Source organism: Vigna angularis, chromosome 8, assembly GCF_016808095.1.
Source record: "Vigna angularis cultivar LongXiaoDou No.4 chromosome 8, ASM1680809v1, whole genome shotgun sequence".
NCBI lineage: Eukaryota > Viridiplantae > Streptophyta > Magnoliopsida > Fabales > Fabaceae > Vigna > Vigna angularis.
This window is the reverse complement of record NC_068977.1, coordinates 29,061,920-29,064,251: the sequence shown is the minus strand read 5'-3', so window position 1 is coordinate 29,064,251 and position 2,332 is coordinate 29,061,920. Positions and strand designations below refer to the sequence as shown.

Here is a 2,332-nt window from a genome sequence, read left to right as displayed (position 1 = left end):
ACTAAATTACATAGAGAAAATTGATTGATGAGTTAATTGTAAAATGATTCTGTTTTAAAATTATAAAACTCATTTATAAAAAATTATTTATATTAAAATATTTTAATACTAAAATAAACGAATTTTATTATTTTTAAATTACAGTTAATTCTAAAACACAATTTTTTATGTTTTTACAAATAAACAAATGTATTTAATTTTAAATTAAGAAACGAAATAAAAAATCTCAATTATAAAACATTATGTATTTAAAATAAATTAATATATTAATTAAAACAATTAATAAAAATATACTAACTGAAAATATTAATAAAACACGTTTAATAATAAATATATTTAAAATTATTAATTGCAAACAATAAAAATAAAGTGCAACACGTAGTAAAATGAAATATTTAAATAATTGCATAACATACCTCATTAAATTTTAATTTATATTTAGTTTAAATACTAATAAATATTAATAAAAAATTAAAATCTTTTTATAAATATAACTATATTTATTATTTTAATGTATTTAAAATAATATGTTCTATTTATAAATTTATAAAAAAACATAGAAATTTAAAATATAAATAAGAAGAATGTTGGGGTAGAGAAAGTTTTAAAAACTACATTCTTAGATAAAAAAAATTAACTATTACCTATAATTTTAATTTAATGGTAAGGGTTCATTCCATATTTAATATCAGAACTATCAATTATCCATATGCTATGACAAAACAAAAATATATATGAATTAATATAAAAGACAAAATTATATTTTTTATATTAAAAGAATAATTGCTACACTAATTTGTATTAAACATTTTGTAGGTCGGAAAACAGAAGAAATATTCTCTTAAAAAAATACAGTGAATTTAAACAGAATTATCTCTAACAACACGTTGAAAATCTTAAAAGAAGATATTATTTCAAATTACCTTAATATAAACGGAGGAAAGTGCTTTCAGTTTCCTTTGAATCTTGGGAAATAGACTGAGTGTACAAAAAACCTGCCATTCTTTAGGGAGTTTATATAGGTAAGGTATATCACGAATCTAACACCTTTTGTCCTTTCATCCATGGAAGAAGAAAAAGAAAGCATGGCAGAGTTGAAGCCACAAACCAAGAAGAAACAGAATACCAGAAGAGAGAAAGATAAGATGGACTTCCTCAGTGAGTTGTCTGACGATGTTCTTCTCCACATTATGCATTTCATGGACACAACTACAGCAGTTCGAACGTCTCTCTTATCCAAACGATGGAACAAAGTTTGGAAATGTCTCACCACTCTCTGTTTCAAACGCAGCGACTTCAAAACTCTCGACAGCTACGACCAATTTGTCTACCATGTTGTCTCCAAGAGAGACACTTCCATTAGTTTGCATCGTCTTGATCTAGAAGCATGCACCGTAACACAAGAGCTTCTCAACCATATCACTCCTCTTCTGCATTACGTGCCAAATTTGAGCATCTATCTCGATTACTTTTCTCCAAAAGAGTTTTATCATTCCATACCTGTCATCTTTTCTTCACCCTCTCTCACATCTCTCACTCTTTCATGTACTCTTGGTATCTTGAAACTTCCACAATCTCTAGAACTACCTTCGCTCAGAACCTTGAATCTCACAAATGTCACTTTCACCGCAAGGGACGGTGATGAGTGCGCCGAACCCTTTTCATCCTGTTTTTTGTTGAACAGTTTGGTCCTTCTGGGGTGTTCTTTGAGCAACCCTGCCAAAGTCCTCAGCATATCAAATCCCAATCTTTCTCGTTTCACCACGATAAGGTACTCCGAAGTGAAGTACAAGATTGTGCTTTCTGCCCCGAATCTCACCCATCTCGATATCAGAAGTTCGATAGCCTGTCATGAGGTCTCCTCCACGTGTGACTTTGCCCTTCTTGAAGAAGCCGTCATTGAGAACTCTGTTTGTCCTTTAATCGTTTTAAGGTTGCTGAAAATGTTGTCCTATGTAAAGATAGTAACATTCTCTTATCCTGTCACATACTACTTGTTTCGAGAACCGTTCCTCCACACTTTTCGTGTTCCTCCAGACTTTTCGTTAATTCTTTTCGTCTTACACGAGTCTCTCTCATAATGTTTCTTAATTTTCTTTTCTTCAAAGTCAAGTCTACCTTTGCCCTTTGTTAGATTGGAGAAATTGAAGTGGGGAAAACATTCAGCAAACAGGAGTGTTGATGAAGTACTTGCTTAAGAATTTTCTTATAAAATTTTGAAAGTTAGACCTGATTATAACCTCTATATTCTCTTATGTAAATTAATATTTATATAATGTTTAATTTTAATTCATTTTATACTTCTCATCTTCTTCAACAAATTATTGGGTGT

General features: G+C 29.6%; 1 protein-coding gene across 1 annotated transcript; it reads left to right on the top strand.

Annotated features, from left to right (window-relative positions):
• Nucleotides 1-768: 768 nt before the first annotated feature.
• On the top strand, nucleotides 769-2,081 carry LOC108344145 (putative F-box/FBD/LRR-repeat protein At5g56810). The gene has a single exon (XM_017582612.2). It carries the CDS (start codon nucleotides 1,065-1,067, stop codon nucleotides 2,079-2,081), a length of 1,017 nt encoding a protein of 338 aa, XP_017438101.2. The 5' UTR covers nucleotides 769-1,064.
• Nucleotides 2,082-2,332: the final 251 nt, after the last annotated feature.